This window comes from Sarcophilus harrisii, chromosome 3, assembly GCF_902635505.1.
Source record: "Sarcophilus harrisii chromosome 3, mSarHar1.11, whole genome shotgun sequence".
In the NCBI taxonomy this organism is placed as follows: domain Eukaryota; kingdom Metazoa; phylum Chordata; class Mammalia; order Dasyuromorphia; family Dasyuridae; genus Sarcophilus; species Sarcophilus harrisii.
Window position 1 is genome coordinate 339,272,278 of NC_045428.1, and position 19,928 is coordinate 339,292,205.

The following is a 19,928-nucleotide window of genomic DNA, read 5'->3' on the forward strand; positions in this document are numbered from 1 at the left end:
ACCTGCCATGTGCCAGGCATCCTTGTATCTGGTGTTAATGACAATGAACACTACTATCATCATAAAATGTTAGAGATGGAAAGTTCCCTTGAATCCATATGTATGGAGTCCCAATACCTCTCTACTCATTTAGTGCATGATCATCAAATACTCAGAAATGTAAGAAGCATGATGTCAATCTTCAATGCCTTTGAAGGAACTTAAACACAGGGTCTGGGCAAAACTATAAATTTAAAATTTGAAAAATGGAAAAGCAGAAGGTAAAAGACAGAAAAATATGTCATTTTGAAATGTATTCTCTGTTGGATGTGTGTGCATGTGTGTGCATATCATCCTGGCAACAAGCCCATTAGGCATAGTTCTATGTCTTTTGGATACTTCAACATTAATAGATTATGAGGCTAAATGTTAAAATTAGAGGTTACAGTACAGAATTTTGAAACTCACTCAACTGTACAATCAAGTAAATCATATATGACTTGTGTCTTACAGCAAGTTCATGAAGCATCATGGACCAAAAAAGGATGAGTGAGTAAAGGTGATTGCTCTGCCTCTGTTAATATCTTGGAACTATTAAGAAGTCTAACCCACCCTGAAATAAAACTAAAAGGGGTATTTCATTAGCTGATTTTAAGACTGTAATTATCTGTATTACTTCTGTTCCCATTTCTAAAGAAAAGGTAGGAAAAACCAATGTATAAATGACTGTAACAAAGAAGCTAAGTGACAAGATCTGTTGAACACAAAAAGTCCTATGGCACAAGTATTGGACCAGTAAATGGTATAATCTGGTCTTCTGTAAAGATTTCAAATGCAACTGGAATAGGACAGGACCAGATGTCTTAAGCTCACCCCTTTTAAATTATTTTAAAATTCATATCTAGTAAGACAAAAGAGATCACCTTCTAAGGGAAAATTTGCTGGACCAACAATCTAGTTCTCATCACATCTTTCTTGCATTATTGCAATAAATCCTCCTAATCAGCCTCTAACCTCTCTGCATCCAGCCTTCCCTTCTCCTATCTCCCTTCCACACAGCTTCCAAATTGACATTCCTAATACAAGAGTCTGAAAGTTATATCTTACCTCAAAAGGTAGTTATATGCTTATCTTTAGTGACAGGGATTGTCATGAACCCTTTGGCAGACTCTTCAGAGTAATGTTTTTAACTGCATGAAACAAAACATATCTTACAAAAGAAACAAACATGTCTGCTCAGTGAGATAGAAGGGAGAAAAAGAACAGGGAGAAAGAAATGATGAAGACATTTGGGGATAAGAGATTCATAACAAAGATTTTTTTAAGATAAGCATCATCAGGCAGGAGTAAGCAAGATGTGTGGTTCTTTAAGAACTTCTGCTGTTCTTTCAGTCAGAATCAATGAATGAGTCTATACTTTTGCGTTATTGTCTCATTAACAGATAAACACATATTACAAAGCTTACTATGCATAATGAATCTTTAACTAAGCCATTCCATCCTTTCTCACACCCAATTATATATAACTCAGGGTTGAAGACTAGAAGGGATTCTAGATGTTATTAGGTCCTATCTTCTAATTTTGCAAATTAGGAAACTGAGAAGAGCTCATCTAAGATCACACAATTAGACTAGAGCCAGGCTACAAAACCCAGGTTCTCTGACATCCAAACCCAAAGCTCTTTCTTTTTGTAGCTATTACTTTTTAATCATGTCCAATTCTTCATGACCTCATTTAGAGATTTCATGGAAAGATACCAGGTTGATTTGCCATTTCCTTCTCCAGATCATTTTACAAATGAGGAAACTGAGGCAAGTGGGGTCACACAGCTACTAAATGTTTTAAGATCAGACTTTAATTCAGGAAGATGAGACTTCTTGACCTTAGGTCTGGTGCTCAAAAGGCAGATCCTTTTTTCTTGTTTATCAATGTCCCCTCCTTTTTTTCTGCAATTATCCAATATCTTTAGAGTTCATTTGTAACCATGTTTCCCTACTCCTCTTTCTTTTCCTATCTGTTCTTCCTCTTGGCCCATACTTCATTTCCTCTGGGTCAAGGTTTCCCTGCCTTCCCAGATGACAATTGGGAAAACAAATCAAGTCATTATACTCATCAATACATGAGAATCTGTGAGAAATACTCATCTTCTTCACCTATTCCTAGTTTCTAGGCCACATCATTACAAGAACTTTCTGGAAATAACAGATAAATATCTTGTCAATTATATTTCAATTTTTTAAAGATCTGTGATTTTTAAGTGTGAGTTTTCCCTTTACCAATGTTGATTCCCAACTCTCGGATCTCTACCCAATGAGATATAGTTTTTGTGAATTTCTACAATGAAAAATGAATATGTCACTCTGCACTCAGCATCATGAACTGTTCATTCCATAAGAATCAAATCAAAATGTCCAAAGAACTCACTAAACTTTAACTGAAAATTTTGTGGGGAAAATGATCTTTCCATTTACCATCCTTTTGAATTTGGTTTTGAAATCTCTAAGTCTTTTTATTCTCCCTCACATCCAGTCAGGTGCCATATCTGGCAGAAATTACCTCCATTAAATATTCTATATTTTATCTTTTCTCTTCACTAATGTGGCCACCACATTATCTTGGCTCCTTATTAACTTTTACCAGAACTATAGCAATAGCACCTCCTAATCTTATTTCTGACGTCTCTGCATTGAGCTTCCTCCTATCCAATCTAGCTTCCACACAGCTTCTAAATTGATATTTCTAATGCATGGATCTAACCATATTATATCATACCTAAAGAAGTGTTAGTAGCTCCCTCTTATCCTTCAGACAGTGATTCTGAACTTTTTGTCCATCATGGATCCCCTTGACAGTCTGATGAAGGGGTTCTAGACCCCTTCCCATTAAGGTGTATAAAATAAAATACATAGCTTAAAAAAGAAATCAATTACTTTGAAATTAAACTGAAATTTTTTTTCCTGTCCAAGTATATAGGCTCCTTGAAATCTCTCAGTGGGGTTCATGGATCCTGACTCAAGAACCCCTGCTTCAGATTAAATATAAACTTTTATGTAATGCTTAAATTCCCTCAGAATTTGACTCCAGCTTATCTTTCCAGACTTATCACACATTATACTTTTCCATTATTACATTCCAACTAAACTGGTCTATTTTCAAATTGTCTTATGCTTCTATGTCTTTACATGGGCTTTACATGGGGACACCCTTTATAGAGAAAGCTCTTCCTCCTCCTCTCTTTCTCATGGAATTCTTGACTCCTTACAGAGCCCAGAGGAAATGCCACCTCCTATAGGAAGCATATTTTTATCCCTTTAGTGTTAGTGCCTCCTACCTTCATTCTGAAATTTACTTTTTATTTACTACAGAGAAGGACTGGCTTTTGCCTCTTGTATCCCCAACACTTAGCAGTATTTGCCACAGAATATGTACTTAATAAATGTTTAAAGATTGATAGAATGCACCTACTTTTTATATTTAATTTCCTATGTATATTTTGTCTTCCTTGTCCCCCCAACCCTACACAATAGAATATAAACTCCTTGAAGGCAGGGATTGAAGTCTATACAGCGCTCCTCTGCACACAATTGGATTGTATGTTTTTGTGGTCTCCTGGAACCACATACACAATGTAATGGGTAGTTATTGTACTTAGAATCATGAACATAGGGTTGTAAATCCTACCTCAAACACTAATTGGCTGTATGATTCTGGGAAAGTCAATTAAACTCTCTCAGTTTCAATTTTCTCTGCTGTAAAATGAGGTAGTTAGACTCAAGAGCCTCTTAGGATACTTCCAGCTCTAAATCTAATGTTGATTTTTTAGTCTTTCCATTCCTAATGACTAGCACACTGTCTGACACACAGTAGGCACTTAACAATGCAATAAATAATAATAATTATTACTGTTATTATAGGACAAAATTAACATAGAAACAAGTGTAGATGATTGGTCTATAATTTTTCTGGCATTATTCTTTTTATTTATTTAATATAATGTGACTACTGACAAAATTACATTCTAAGAGTACCTCCCCCCCAAAAAAACTCTCCTCCCTTAAATAGCTGGCAATCCATTAACAAACATTAAAGTATTCTAACCACTTCAGATATAAAGCATTTGTCACGCCAATTCAATGCAATACTATTGACAATTATTTAATACTTGAGACCCATTTGATATTTGATCAGTATATAATTGATAATGGTCACAACAATTCACTGACAGCAACATAAGGTAGGATAGCTATCTTGGAAAAAACAATTTACATGGCATATCAGAAGCCTATTAGAATTAGAAAGCCTATGTTTCAGTCCCAAGTCTTCTATTGAGCTGGGTGACCTTAAACAAATCACTGAAACTTCTTTGAGCCTCAGTTTCCCAATTTATAGAAGAAGTTAATTGTACAAGATGATTCTAAATTTCTGATGATTTTTATTTGTTTGCTCAATTAGAATAATGATTCATTATTTAATTAATTCAATGCTACAAACATTTAAGAAAAATCTTATTTTTAATATATGCCAAGCAGACACAAAGATAAATTAAGAAATAAGGCCATATCTCTGGCCTCAGAGAGTTCATAATTCAGTAAAAGAAATAAAATTAGGTATAAAAATTGATATAGAATGGAGCACTTTAAATGCAGAAGAGAAATACAAAGTACAAAGAGATATGAAGTAAGAAATAACTTCTACTAGGAAGATCTGTAACAAAAAATACCTTGTCTCACACCTCAGTCAACATAGCCAATAAGCATTTAGTAAGCATATATTATTTCCAGTCTCTTCATTTGCATATATGAAGAATTAGAGATCCAAAGAGACTCAAAGAGGTTAATTCTGTGTTATGTATCTACATATATACACTCAGCAGCCATGCTTTCTCTTCATTCCCTTCATGGTTACCCCCATTTCTAATCAATCCCTTTCCATATCTCTAGTCAAATGGAAGAATCCAATTTAAAGGGAGATTAAAGGGTCTTTTATTGTTTAGAAATGAAATGATGTGAAGATCACGGATATCAATAAAATACATTTTTTAAAAGTATATGTCTCTGGCTCAAAAAAAACAACAACCCAACTGTCTGAGGGAAATAACAACTAACAGTGAGAATGTTATAAAACCAAAGATTTATTATAATACCTGAGGATGTTTTGATATTTTGCAAACACTACACCAGATTTTTCTACCAACAAATTTTTGCTGAGGAAAAAAAAAGTGATAATTGTCGAACTAGGTTAGGTCATCACATCATGTACTAGGTTTTTGGAATATATTATCTCTATGCTTTTTGTGTCATTTTATTTTTCAGTCTGTATCACCTTTTCTGAAACTTGAAGTTTTTCTTTAGACACATTTCAATTTATCCTGAATACAATCTCTTTCAATTCCTTAGTTATGACTGCTTTTCCTAACATCAGTCACAGCTCCATGAAAAAGTTGGCCTCTGAAATGTACAGCACACAAAAGAACTTAAGTTCAAAGTGTAGATAATGCTTTATATGGCACCTAAAATATCTTCTGCTCATACATTTGGGTCATCAAACTAGACAATTTGAAATTATCTGGTCAAAGTGACATCCTATTGATACCATAAATGCTAAATTTAACTGTATCATTAGAAGCTTCATACTTTATAATATGAGGAATGGGGAAGAGGAAAGACACTAATTAATTTCCTTTCAATGGCTATAAAGAAAAAATGTCAAAGGCATGACTACTAGAGAAATGACTTTATTTCTGAGGATGCTGGGACCCAGAACACAAGTCTTCATTGAAGAAAAGCAAGAACTACATTTCCTGAGAAGTTTTGTACCCAATATTTGCTTGACTGTGAGAGGCAGAAATAAAATAATATAATGTAACATAAAGTAAAGTAATGCAGTTGGTGGGAGGGGGAAAGATTTATTTACCTGTAACAAGAGAAGAATATTCAACAAAGATATACATTAAGGACATCCCAATTTGATTCAGTTGATCATAATTCTCCTCTCTGAATTGTCCATTGCAGTCCATTGGCCAAGCAGCAGAATATACCTGGAGTACATGGCTCTTTTGTATTCAAATGACCAGAAAAATGATATATCAATAGCCTGGTCCTTTAGTGCTCTGAGCCAATCAGATTTGGAAGATACTTTTGAATTTATGTCTCTGCTTTTTTTTTTTTTGCAAGGAAATGTAGATTACATCTTGGTCATCATAGAGACCCTAAACATGCAACATCATAAGACTATTGTCCCCAAATGTTTTCAGGATAATTATTTTTGATAGCACTGGGGGTATAGAGGTTAAGTACATGAAGTTCCTAATTTTCAAAAGGAGGAAGAGAAAGCTTTCAGCTTTTTGTTAGGATTAGAAAGATATTTTAAAAAGCAGCAATAAAAATGGGGCAATGATGGTAGAGTTCACTAAGTTAATAAAAATAACAGCTAGCATTAATAGAGTACTTTTAGATTTTCAAAGCCTTTTGTGGACTTCTTTCATTTTATCCTCACAACAATTCTGTGAGGTGTTTGCTAATTGGCAGGTGAGGAAAGATGCAGAGATAGGTTAAGTGACTTGCCCAAGACACACTTAGTGTCTAAGGCTGGATTTTAATTCAGATCTTCCTGACTCTGAGTCCAGTACTCTACACCCAGAGGACTTCCTGGCTATCTTGATATGGTTGCCCCTAATGCTATGAGAATTATAAGAACAACCTCCCAGTTACTCAGAATTGTTCTGTTTGATCAAGGAGATAGAAATAAACCTATTCAAGAAGAAAGAGAGCATTCAGAAGTAATAAGAGGCAATTCTTCATGGTCCCAGTCTCCTAAGGTCTGGATCACTGAGCTCAAAAGGGAAAACAGCTCTAATTAAGACTTGTTGAAGAAAACTCGACCAATCCTTCTAAAAAGAGATCATTATAGATCAAGCCCAGAGATCCTGGGAACAGGGCAACTGCCCTGGAAGAAAGACTTTATTATCATTATAGTAGAAGGCAGCTAGGTGCGACAGGACCCAGAACGCTGACTCTGAAGTCAGGAAAACCTAAATTCAAATCCAGCCTCAGACACTTAGTAGCTGTGTGATCCTCCACAAGTTGATTAACTTCTGACTACTTCCATTTCCTCATCTGTAAGATGGAAAAAATGACAGCACCTACCTCACAATGCTGTTGTGAGGATCAAATGAGATAATATTTGTAAAGCACATATCAGAGTCTGGTATATAGTAAGTGCTTAATAAATGCTGCTTTTTTTCTCTTCCTGTAAGCTAGATGCATTATAGAAAGGGAATTACCCAATGGTTTAATCAGAAGCTGCTGTGTTCCAGGCTGAAGACCTGATCCCAGACCTTAAAGAATGTGAATATTTGGACTACCTGCCATTTAGGGGAGGGGGTGGGGGGAAGAAGGGGAAAATTTGGAACAGAAGATTTTGCAAGGGTCAATGTTAAAAATTACCCATACATATGTTTTGTAAATAAAAAGATATAATAATGATTAAAAAATAATTTCATTACATAACTTTTTTTTTTAGAAAAGAAAGCTAATATTTCCCTACTGACATTTTCAGAGGTCCTTTCTACCTGATCCATTGGACCCCATCCAGCAGCAGCAGTGATAATGGCAGCATAGCATGTCTCACAATTAATACTAACAGACAATTAGTTTCCAGTTGTTTTGCAATGAATACTTGGAATACTGTAGGGTTTACTGCTTTGTAGCCTGAGTTGAAAGGACCACCCATATTTGGATCATATCAGAGTGAGATGAGTAGCCTGAAGTCATAGGTGTCAGTGAGAAGATATAGGCTAGGGATGTCCAAAAATGATAGACATTCTGGGATTGAACAGGATAGATTTCTTCTATTCAAAATATCATCAGTGTACTACAAGTAGAAAGCTAAATATACTGACAATTCTTACAGAACAGAAGTTTACTAGAAGATAGAGAATAGAGATGAGGTAGCTAAATGAAAGTGCATAAAATTGGGGTTGGAGTGAAGAAGGCCCAAGTTCAAATCCAACCTCAAAAACTTCTTATCTTTATTTTTGACAAATCATTTAAATGGCTAACCACTCCAGTATCTTTGCCAAGAAAGCTCCAAATGGGGTCATGAAGAGTCAGACATAACTGAAATGACTGAACAACAAAAAAATGGCATCTACTTCCCAGGATTATTTTAAGCATAAAAATTAGATAATATCTGTAAAGCATTTTGCAACCTTTAAAGCACCATATAAATTCTAGCTGTTATTGGAGATAACTCTAATATGGTTACTTTTTACAGAATTGTATAACTTCATGTAGCCTCTGTAATGCTATGTTAGTCATATGACTATGCTATATCTATGTTTAAAAAAAGAGATGATGTTCTAAGCTGAGCCTTACACGGACCAGTGTCCCCAGTACTAGTTACCCTAGTTGTTTATGATCAACATTGGAATGAAATGAGATAATCATAGGTCATTCAACAGTTAATAGAAGACTTTCACAAAGCACTTGCTCTTTACTAAAGACAATGTAATAGGGAAGGAGAGGAGGAAGAAGATTTATATAATCTTAACAAAAGCAGAATGTTCAACAAGGATATGCATTAAGGATATCAGAAGTAGATTTAACTGAGTAAAATTCCCCAGTCATAGTGTCCCATTGTGGTCCATCAGCCAAGTAGCTAAATCAACATAAAGCTCCCTGTGGCTTTTTGTATTCAGAGGATCAAGAAGTGATATCAATAGCCTCATCCTTCAGTCCTCTGAGATTCTTTCAATGCCTATTAAAGAAAAGCTAGCCTAACCTACATTATAAATAGTGTAGAATATATAATACACACATACATATATACATAAATATGTATATATGTGTGCATATATATATACATGTATATATATAAATCCATATGTGTGAATTAAAAGTTAGATATAGATATATTTAGATATAGTTATGTAGGATGTATTCATAGATATAGATATAGATATAAATAGATAGGCAGCTTGGTGACACAATGAATGGAGTACAAGACTTGGAGTTAGGACTCTTCTTCCTGAGTTCAAATCTGATCTCAGACACGTACTAGCTGTGTGACTTTAGGCAAGTGATTCAATCCTATTTGCCTCTGTTTTCTCATTTTAAAATAAGCTTAAGAAGGAAGGAGCTAACTACTGCAGTATTTTTGCCATGAAAATCTCTCAAAAGGCACGACCAAGAGTCAGACATAATTGAAAAACAACATAACAACATAAGATTATATATGTGTGGTACAGTGTGCATGTATGTGTATGTATGTATGTATGCAAACTGGTATACTATCCTAAGACTGACATTTTTAATTAAGTACATAAATGGCATGCTTGATAGGAAAAGTCTCTCTTTCTTAGAATATTTGGGCCCAGATGCAAGCATGCACTGAGAGAGAATAAGGACTCTATTTCCCATGATAACATGTACTCATGACATAGCTATTAATTAGGGAGAAACATAACCTCTTGAAAATGAAGAGAATCATGAAAAACTGGATAATGATGGCAAGACTCTGGAATTTTCCTGACATCCTGCTGAGGTTGGGAAGAGGTCGGGGTCACAGACCAGTGTGCAAGGTGTCTCAAAAGAATTTGCAGGCTTGAACTCATTTCCTAGTCAAGGAGCAAAGTTTGCAATGCCAACTGAAGTGGGCTAAGCTCCAGAAGACATTAGCAAGGAACTGAGAGAAAGGAAATAGATTTATAGGACAGAGTATGATCAGAGCTTCATGTTACTTATTTGCTTATTTTATGGCTTTCAGGTAGGTCTGAGGGGTGGTCTTATTCACTATTGTCTCAGAAATTTGGTTATCACTGACCAACAGATTATCTGTAATGTTTGTAGGACTATTCTAAGGTCAAAAAACTTTAGAATCATTGACAGACAGATAGTTAGAATAATAGCACTCCAAGATTGGGGGACCCCAAAGTCATTGCTGTCTCCCCTAGAAGCAAGAAAACAAAAATCTAACTGCAGACTTACTGGTTAAATGAGCAAAATTGCATGAAATGTCTAACCCCTTGTCTTTGGCTCTAAGGAGACTTTGACCAAGCCTTTCCTATCATACTTGCAAACCTATAGAACTAGTGGAAAGGGGAGTGGATATGAAAAGAAGTTCATTCAGTGGAAATGTGCACAGTAATTGTTTTCTGTGGCTTTACTGTATATCTGCCCTAAATATTTACCTTACATTTTTGTTGCTTTTTCTGGTCTGATTCTGCTGCTATGGTTAGCCTTTAAATACATGAAATGCAATTAACTTTGGATGTCCCTAGAATTATGCCAGTGGGATCAACAAGCCATGGAAGTGATTTGTTGAAGAGAATCCTTATACAAAAGATCTGGACTTGTGTGAGTCCAGAGTTATTTTAAAACATGGACTACTTTAAAATATATGTGTATATACATATATATATATATCATAAATACAGTAATTTTCTCTTAATCTTTAGCAATAAAGATAAGGAAGTAGACTACTGTTATACTTAGCTACTTGTAACAATTGCTAAGATAAAAGAATAAAAATCCTTTGGGGAAAAAATTTGATATTTAATTTCTCTGTATTTTATTCAACATTTTTCTTTTAAATTAGGGAAGGGAGGATACAGGAGTGGCAATAGTTTTCTATTCCAGAAAAGTAAGATAACTGATCTGATCATGAGGCTTTAATGTGAAATCTCTATTCCCTAACACTATTTTTTCCAACACTGTTTTCCTACGCTACATCTAATAAAGTCCTCCCTAAACAAAAGAAATTTCCTCAATATATCTTTATCTTTACTTCCTCAAACACACTAATAATAAAGCCACAATGGTTTTATTAAGCATGGAAGTGCTTGAATGGCCATTATGCTCCTTCCCAGTTCAACCATCTTTCATCTGATCCACTTCCTTTACATATGTAAATTATGATGTCTGATCCATAGATCACAACTACCATAATCAAATCATCCTTGGGGGACAACAGACAGGCTTGTTTATTTGATTTCCACTGGAAGAGAGGAGGGAGGAGGGGATTTCAGAAATAAGAATTTTTCTTGATTAGATTTCTAACTCCCTCATAAATGTTTATACTCTCTAATGAGTTGTAGCCTACTTTTAAATGTTTGTTTCTGGAGCCAAGGAATGGTATGTGTTTCTAATATAAAATCACTTCAAGTGATATATGCCAAGTTTTATAGGGAGCATGTGGTCAAGTTTTAATAATCCCTCTTGGGAGTTAACAGCAACTTCCAGCAGCAGGTCCAACACTGTCGATCAGAAAAACACACATGCTGGAGCAGCTTCTAGAAAGCAGAATTTTCTTCACTCCATCCCCCATCCCCATATTGTATATACACACTCAGGTCTGAGGAATGTTGATTCAGACATCTTTCTGTTAAGGTAATAAAATAATCTCAAAAGGGAAATAGATTATTCTCTTCTCCCAGTATGTAAACACACACACACACACACACACACACACACACACATAGCATTTCTATATGGAGAGATTGGAGTTCCAATGTGTCACTGGTTAAGTACATGCAATAATGAATAAAAGCATCCACTGTGCACAGATCTCATTATGGAAAACATTTGCAAAAACAATTCATGGCACAGAATTTTTAAATGAAAAACATGATTTTCTGTACACGGAGGAAATTTCATTTTCTTTGATTATTTGTTCTTGATCGAAATTAATGTTTTCCTTTCAGTAGATATCACAAACTAGGAAACATACCATAAGAATCTGTTGTTTTCTTAAGCAGAGGAAAAACTGAAATTTTCACACAATACCATACCATATCAATAAAAAAAAGTGAAAGAAAATAATACACAATGTTTCATTCATCTATCTGCATTAGGTTCAAGAGATGAATGTCAAAAATATATATTTGTCATATTTGTCATCTGAGGCAATATACCAACAGAGTATTTTTTCTTCTTCAGTTGATAACAATTACATATTTTCACATAGATAGACAGATAGATAGATTAGCATCAAAGCCCCTCCACTTCTTAACCATTACTTTCCTCTACAGAAAAGAAAAAATACATCTTTTCCTTGTTTTACTAAAATGTAAAGACTGTGACTTCACCAGGGATCTGTTAAAGTGTTCAACATCATCTTGGACTAAAAGCAATGGGGGCACTCCCTCACCATTATGAGAATTTTTTAAAAGGCTAGTGTTTATCATGACAAATGAATATGAGAATTTCTTAAAAGGCTAATGTTTATCATGACAAATATGGAAGTATATTTTTTAAAACTGCACATGTTTAACCCACATCAGATTACCTGCTGTCTTGAGGAGTGGGGAGGGAAAGGAGGAAAAGAGAAAAATTTGGAACATAAAGTCTTACAAAAATGAATATTGAAAACTAATTTTACATGTATTTGAAAAAATAAAATACTAATAAATGATCACATATATAAAGATGCTAACATTTATGTATGGCTTTGCAATCAATACTCACTAAAGGCAGCCACTGCCAGTGCCAATGTAACAATGATAGAGAACCAGGATACCCATAATGCCTTTTTTCTGTAGTTCTGAGCCTCATGAGGTTTTAGTCTTGTGCTGCTTTCTAGTAAACCTGACAAGAAAAATGAAGGAAAAAATTAATAAGCATTCATAAACACATTTCTCTCTTAAGAAATCTATAACTAGGTTCAACAATGCCTAATCAGGTCTTGAATGTAAATTTGGCAAGTTGGTATTTACATTACTTCTTTCAGGTAATGAAGTCATTAAGACCAATCTTAAAGACTGATTATGATATGCTATCCTTTATATATGAAGATGATATTGAAGCTCCACTTTTAAGAAGCTATAATCTCTAAATTATTTTATTCCAGGAGTAGAATTAAACTGAATTCATGTAGAATGGATAAGAGCTATCTAGAACTAACCATATAATGAAGCAATGAGATAATAACAAAATTCCTGTTTTTCCATATTCTAAACAGCCAAAAAAAAAAAAAACACCCAATTTTGAGAATTTTCCCTTTTCTATCTTCTTTTCTTCACATATCTTTACTGATAAAAAAAAAAAAAAAAAAAAAACTTGAGAAAACAAAAGTAAACAAAAGACATTAGGAATTTTTCTGGAAAACTTTTAAGCTTCCACAAATCAAAAGGCTTTACAAGAATAGATAGATGAAAAGATAGATGAAAGAATTCCACCCAATTTCCTACTTTCAACATTCATGATACCATACATTGTAAATATCTTTTATCATTGATAAGACTTAAGTATTACAAGTACCTAAAATCTGAATCCAATGTTATCATCACTGTAGCTTCAGTGGTCATTGTATTTTTTTATACTCTAGTTCTCTGAAAATTTATCAGCCATATAGTTTCTATTAACCAATAGGTGAATTCCCAACTGTTTTAAGTAAAATGGGAGTTTACCAGTGCAATGAACTAGTCATTTCATGTGCTCTAGCATCTTAATAATAAGTTAGAATTAAGAAAACTAACCCAGATGCCCAATTTGTAAACAGAAAGGCTTTGAAATATTTTATTTTCTAATAAATGGACTCAAAAAAGTGTTTGTTTTACAATTCACATATATCACATAGTGTTTAGATGAATGGGCATCAATTAGTCCTTGATCTGCATTTTCATTTCAACCAAGAAAATAGAAATCACATGGGAACTCCACACTTATGTCTCAGTGTCTGGCACATAATAGGCATTGACCAAACACTTATTTATTGACCAATTGATTTCAAAGTGATAGTTTATTAAACAAAGCAAGGAGGGAGAATGTTAGAAAAAAAAAACAGACCACATCTCTGGGAGTTTAACTTTCTAAAGTCAGTTTATTATGTCTAAAAGTGTAGCATATTAAAGTAGACAGGTACATTTAAAAGGGACAAATATAAAAACTGCCTCTATTGTCCCTAGACTGTCTCTGATAAAACTACTTTATACAAGAGGTCTTTTCTTTAATCAAATTTTCTATTAGATAAACATAATCTTAATTTCAAATACAGAACCTTTCTTTGTCTAATCTTTCCTAACCATAAAAAATTCCCTCTTCTTACTTGAATTTTACTGTCCCATTCATGTAAATGTTAGCTATGATTAAATAGAAATGAAAACCTCAGAGATTTTTATTGCTCCTCTTCCTCTCACTCCAACTGCCCTTTACCCCTAAGAGTTTATCTGTGCTATTCTCGGTGACAAAATAAAATTTTTTTCATCCTTGCCACTGGATTTTCATGACTATATAAAGCTATATTGAATATTGACTTGTATAAGTTATTCATAGGGTAGATGCTTTGGACAATGACAGTACTTCAGCAGTTTATCTGCTGAATGGGAGGCTAAGATTTCCTTTTAGAAAAGGATTTAAAATTCAGAGAGGAACTATGAAGATTTGGATTTTCTATTAAACCCCATAACATTTACCCTCATTATAATGAATTTACCCACTACCAACAACATGCCAGGCATCAGATAGAACAAAAATTTCTTCTCCCACACCAGCCAACCAACATTTGTCTGGAGGAATTTCTAGGAATGACAAGGTATCTTTTTTACTTAGTATGGCTGGTCTGCTCCCACAATATAGCTTCAATTGGCCTCTATAATTAAAGTATAATTTTCTTCCTCTCATGAACCAACCCTTTATTCTTTCCCCAATGAGTATAACTGTTGTGAAGACAGTCCTGGAACTGATCAGCCTTCTTTGTTTCTACCAATCCCTTCCCATCTCCACCCTCAAAAAATAGTTTGAGTTTCCATCCTAAAATGAGTTAAGAACATGCTAACCCAGAAGTTAGGCTCAGAGATTAGCTAAGGAATGTAGAAAAAAGCATGAGATATTCCCAACTTAAAAATATCTGATTTACAAAAGACCCACAAAATACAATCTCTACTAGATATTAGTAAAAAAAAAAGATTTTCAATTATAATTCCTGAATATTTTCACTTTTCTTGGCTACCAAGCTAACATTTTACCATTTGGGAATTCATCTGGGAATGGGTTGTCATTCAAACACTAGTATAAATGAATCCAATCCAACTGCTTTCTTCTTAACACCCAGCTGAGTGCTGGGATAAATTTAAAGGAGTTTCAGTTATAGGCAAGGTCTAGTGGGAAACATTTTGTCAGATAGAATAAGGGTAGTAGGTGCACAAAAAAACCACACATTTCAGAGTTTCTCTAAATCTAGCTCTGCTCTAAGAAAAAGGAAAATAACTGATAGAATATATTACGTTAAGCTTTGTAAAGAGCTTTACATATATTATCTCACTTGATCTCAATAAGAAATCCATGACATAAGTGGTATTTTTGACCTCATTTTTACTGAAGAAACATCTGAAGTCTGAGTCCTTTTTACCTGGGGTTTCACAGCTAGTAAATGTCTCAGGAAAGATTTGAATTCAGGTCTTCCTTATTCCAAGTTCTTCCACAAAGCTACCTTTCTGTCTCTAAGATACTTCCTTCTTCAAGCCAACATATTTCTGTTTCTCTTCCCCTCCTAAACTGGTACTCTCTAGTTAACTTCCCTGAATCAATTTTGGGAGAGCTAGTCCAAGAATCAGATCATCATTCATTTCTAAACAACTGATTCACATTCAGTTCCCTCTATGCTTGGAGTTCTGGATAAAAAGTTGGGAAATAGAGTCAGAGGGAGAGGATTATAGGAATTTATGATGAGACAGGTTCTAAAAGGTCATCAGGTAAAACACCTCCATTCTACAGATGAGGAAACTGAGACTTAGGAAGACTAAGTAGCTTAAGATCATACAGAGAAAAAGTATTTTTGAAAACAACATTGAAATCCAAGTCCAATATCTACAGTCAGTTATCTTTCCAGAGAGACTGTGTGGTAGCACCAAATCTAGATGACCCCCCCCCCCCCCCCCCGCAGTACCAGCAGGTGTTTAAGCTGTTATTAAGCAGATACTTTAAATCAAGGGCACAATAGACAGCCAGAATTGCCACCAATTCTCTATTCTAAGTAATTAAATACCAAAAAAAAAAAAAAAAAAAAAAGAAAAAGAAAAAGCAAAGAAATAAGATATGCAGAGGTCTTCTTCAGGTCAATGGCAAAATAATAATATGCAATCTCTTAATAATCTCACATTTATATATTGCTTTAGATTGTATATTTTCCTAATAACAACATTATAAAATAAACAGTATAAGTATTATCCCTTTAAAATGAAGAGCTTGAAAGCAAGGGAGGTAAAAAAGGTTTGCCCTAAGTCACATTGCCAATAAGTAGCAGAGATAAGACTTGAATCTTGATTTTCTGGTTCTAGACCTAATATTCTTCCCATTATGCCATGTTGTTTCATTTTAAGAAATGAATACATAAATACTAAAATAAACTTTCCAAGATTATGATATGCTTTGTTTTATAAAAATGAATCCTTCAACTTTAGCTCTTTGTTGTCTAGGATATGGAACTATGAAACATAAATGAGATTTAGTTTTTTCCTCCTTTTTCTTCCCCCCCCAAAAATCTCACCTGCTTTGTCTTTATTTTACCTTTCAGTTTCAGAAAGCAAGTGTATTACATCTTGTAGCAAAGGAATCAGCTATATTGAAAAGAATACTTAGGGCTGGGTGGGAGAGAAAAAGGAATGGGAAAACCAGGCTATTGTATATGACATGCATTGAATTCACACACTGACATATTTCAGGAACAGGAAGCAAATTCATTCATACTGCTATAGAGTGGGAAAAAATGAAAATCAGTTTACCAACAAAAATAACCTAGAAATGAATTCCTAGGAGTGAGAGATTTTTTTCACATCTCTGCTACAAGTAACTTGTTATAGTGCCTTATTAAAATTATCATTTTGAGGGGTGGGAAGAAATAGGCCATCTTTTAAATATAACCTGCAATGCTACAAAAATAAGCTCAAGGCAGGTGACTGACTGTCTTCAGCTCAAAATAAATCTTAGACTTAAATTTGTAAAATATTCTTCAAAACTCTGACATGATCAAAACAAGAATCTTGCTACCTGCAAAGTCTCCTATAATATTCCTTTATATATGTTTTGTTAAGTATATGGGAAACAGGAGAAGGGTTGAAACACCAAGGCATTTGCAGAACTCGGTGCATTTGGAGCAGTTCCAATTGTCTGTAAGCATCTCTGCTGAATCTCTGGGAGTTGTTGTTTCCATTTCATTCTATTTGAAATCCTACAGTTTTAAATTTCAGAAGGAAAAAAATGGGGGTCATGCATTAGGACGTTAAATACCAAACACGCACACAGTTCAGGGAGGCTAGAAACTGGGCATAAATAAAATAAGACAAAAAATACAAATTGATCTCAACCTGCAATAGAATTCTTTTAATCAAGATTTCTATGTCAGGGAAGGCTAAATGAGATGAATTTCTCCAGATGATTCTTTGTAAAATTCTGCTTTGGTTAATGAATAAACTCAGTGGCTCTGTTTAGACAACTAAAAATCCCAAATTGTAAAGTCAGGTTGGAACCAGTGGCTGCCTGGACAAGAAAGGAAGTAAGGGTACAGCTATGAAGCAGAAATCTGGGTTCTGCAAGCAAACTGAGCTTGAAAATATGAAAGGATGTGCAAGGATAGAAAAAAAGAAGAAAGAGAAGGAAGATAAGAGTATCATCAAATCGTTGCTGTTTGTTGAAGTTAACTAAAAGAAGAATTTCAGAAGTCAAGAGTTTAGTTTTTGTTACTAAGAGCCATTACAGGAATGTGGTAACACAACAGATTGGGGGGGGGGGGGGAGAGGAGGGAGGAGAAAGATAGCTGATCAATAATAACCACAGAGACATTTTATATTGCCTCGGTATATAAGCTCCTGGATTTTAGATCCATTCAGCAAAGCTCTTGGATTCACAGCCATCAGGAGCCACCTTTGTCCTCTGATATCGTGCTGTCTCTCTTTTTACCAAAAGATGGATAAGATTTGCTGTCCAAACAAATCCATTATGATCTGGGACATAAAGTAAGTGACTATGCAATAGAAATCGGTCTGGACATTAAAACAAAGAACGAATTTTTTCTCACTACCTTCTTCTTTCCTCTCTTTGGTATTCCCACACTTGTCCTCAGGTGTTGGCACCCAGAGCTTTGCGGCGGATAAGCCCCAGAAACGAAGAAATAACCCGGAGAAACTAAATCCGCATTTGGAAATATTCAAAAAAAGAGATCAGAAATGAGTGGAGAAGCCAAGACCCCCGGCATATGGTGAATACCCTGTGATTTGGCAAGGCCACGGTGGAGGAACCTGGATGTCGGCGCGCCTCTGGAAGGAGAGTTGTGCCCAAGCTACCGAGGGGGAAAAAAGGGAAATTCACCATCCAGCTGGAGGGCTTCAACCCTAGGCATTTCCAAGCAGTGATGCGTGGGCTCCAGGGTCCCAACGAAGCCCCGATCTCGGGGGATCGAAATGCCTCCCTCAAACTTTTCCCGGTGGAGCCGGATGGGGATGCTTTCTAGGCTGGTGCTGAAGGGTAATTGGTAGAAACCCGAAAAGGGTTGTTCGGAGAAAGGTGGCCACATCTGCGGAGGGTGGGGAGGATGGAGGATACCCAAGGAAAGAAGAGGAGACCCCCCCCCGCACGCCCACCCACACACTCATCTTTCTTGGAATTCTCAAAAGCGGTAGCTGTGAAGAAAACCGGCTTTGAGAAAGATCGGCTGGAACGCAGACGAGTTCATTTCCATCCCTCTAATATAAAAAAACCACTTCGTTCGGCGCAAGGAGTCGGAGACCCGAGCTTTCCCCCCAAAAGAGCAGAGGGCAACGGGGCCCCATAGATGGAGAAGAAAAAGAAGCTGCCGGCTGAGAGGTGTGGGTATCACCCATCCTCGGAGCCCGGATCCACTCTAGCTCATAGAGAAGTTACGAGACTGAGATAAACCAAGAGCTGGGAAATGGGAAGAGAGGAGCTAAGGTTACTCACACTTACCTCTATCCTCCAGCCCGTCACTAAACTGACCGCTTTCGCTGATCCGGAGGTGCCGCTCCTCCTGCGGGGGCTCTCGGCCTGGATGAGGCTGGGAGCCGGTGGCTAAGGGCGAGCTGCCCCCGGGGGGCTGTAGGGCTCCGGGCTCTGAGGGGCTGCCGTGCTCGCTGTCTGTGGCTGGCTCCATGGCAAGGGACGGAGAGGGACCAGGCTGCAGAGGCAGGAGACCGTGGCCAGAGAGCACCCAGTGCTAGGCAGAGCGGGCGCTTGGGGGAGGGGAGGGGAGAAGAGAGGGCAGGTTGGAGGGAGACGCTAGCTAGAGGTGCGTTCTGGTGGGCAGGGGAGGGAGGGCACAGGGGGAAAGGGGAGGAGGAGACTAGGCTCGGAGCTGGCTGGCAGGCAGGCTGGCAGACAGGAGCCCCCCACGCTTCGGCTACACCGCAGCCTCTCTGAAGGGGGCGGCCCTCGGCTCCCCGCCCCGCCCTAAGGGCAGGTGCAAAGACTGAGAGACCCCGCCTCTACCCTCTCCCAGCCGGGGTGTGCAGCGGAGCCCTGCTGCAGAAAGCAGACCTGCGGAGAAACCCGAGAGAGGAGAGCTGTGGGTCGCTGGGAGTGCCAGGGATGGGGTACGGGACCCAGAAATCGGATTGTGAGGTCCCTTCTGACTTTGGAGGAAGACTGGAGGAATAGCAGCGCAAAGTGGGAGGGACACTGAATTTCACTTTTCCGGAGAACCTTATTGCCAATGACTCTGTGTCCCGTACATTAATGCCCCTGCGCTGATTTGATGGGAAAGTTGCGGGGTGGGATGGAGTAGGTGAAAGTGAAAAGGGAGAAAGAGTGAGAAAAAGGTTATTAATTAGAAAAAAAAAATTTTTAATCAAGGTGGAAGGAAAGGTTATTTTCTCTGGCATAAACTTAGAGCATTATGTAGATGACTTTATAGGTTGTTCTTGTGCACCTTGCTCAGGAACTACTGGATCCTGCCAGTTGCATTTCCGACTCTCTCTGCTTTCCCAAGGCCCAATGTCCTACTT

The 19,928-nt window shown here is 36.5% G+C and overlaps 1 protein-coding gene across 1 annotated transcript in view; it reads right to left on the bottom strand.

Annotated features, from left to right (window-relative positions):
* The window catches only part of TMEM163 (transmembrane protein 163), a 284,123-nt gene extending 264,736 nt beyond the window's left edge, over positions 1 to 19,387 (bottom strand). Inside the window, exons 1-2 of the mRNA XM_003763824.3 lie at positions 18,895 to 19,387; positions 12,445 to 12,564 (exon numbers count right to left, since the gene is read on the bottom strand). Coding sequence (XP_003763872.1) covers positions 12,445 to 12,564; positions 18,895 to 19,078 — 304 coding nt within the window. The 5' untranslated portion in view covers positions 19,079 to 19,387. The remainder of the gene's footprint in view (positions 1 to 12,444; positions 12,565 to 18,894) is intronic.
* Positions 19,388 to 19,928: the final 541 nt, after the last annotated feature.